Below are 767 nucleotides of genomic sequence, written 5' to 3' on the forward strand. Positions count from 1 at the left end.
TTTACAAAAAGAGAAAGAGAAGAAAGAAACAAAAAACTACACAAAATGAGGTAACAACTTGTAAACATTTCCGTCACTTAATTTGTTCAAGTTGGCAATACTGACTTCACTCATATGGACTCAACAGATCGGCCCACGTGTAAACAACTGCTGCTTTTACGCACACTTTTACGCACAAACATTTGGTCGCCGGTTCAGTTTCAGTTTCCTGTTTCCTCGTTGTGGGAAGGAAATGAGAAGTTTTTGCATACAGTATCTCTCCTCACTGCGTCTCTTCTTGAAGCACATGCAGATGCTGTTTGGAGACGCGCACCAAATCCTCGATCATCGCTCCAGTTCTCCACTGTCCCTTTATGCTTCCCCCTCTCCCCTCTCCCCAACATATCTACCCACTTGTTCTAGCTGAGTCCGATCATGACCGTCTCCACGTCTTTGGAGGGTCTGCGGTCCTTCACCAGGAAGTTGATCATGCTCTCCGACTTGATCATCAGGTTGCAGCCGAGGAAAAAGATGCCGAAGACGACGGTGAGCGAGAGCACGCACAGCACCGCGATCTGCACCACGCGCATCACGAACAGTTTGCGCTCGTCTTGCAGCAGCACCAGGGACCCGTCGCCGCCGCCGCCGCCGACGCCGCCGTCACCGGTCACCACGCCGCCGTCGGTGGTGCCGTTGCCGCCGCCGGCGGTGGTGGTGTAGGCGGCCAGGGTCCCGGCGAGGGTCTGACTCCCGTTGAAGAGCGCGCCCTCGAAGAAGGAGACGTTCAT

General features: G+C 53.8%; 1 protein-coding gene across 1 annotated transcript; it reads right to left on the reverse strand.

The window, feature by feature from the left end:
- Positions 1 to 394: 394 nt before the first annotated feature.
- rprml (reprimo-like) lies at positions 395 to 767 on the reverse strand. Its single transcript, XM_085785368.1, has one exon. The coding sequence runs from the start codon at positions 765 to 767 to the stop codon at positions 399 to 401; it is 369 nt and encodes a 122-aa protein (XP_085641494.1). The 3' UTR covers positions 395 to 398.

The sequence above is a fragment of the Trachurus japonicus genome, chromosome 8 (genome assembly GCF_045865225.1).
Source record: "Trachurus japonicus isolate A0001 chromosome 8, Traja_1.0".
In the NCBI taxonomy this organism is placed as follows: domain Eukaryota; kingdom Metazoa; phylum Chordata; class Actinopteri; order Carangiformes; family Carangidae; genus Trachurus; species Trachurus japonicus.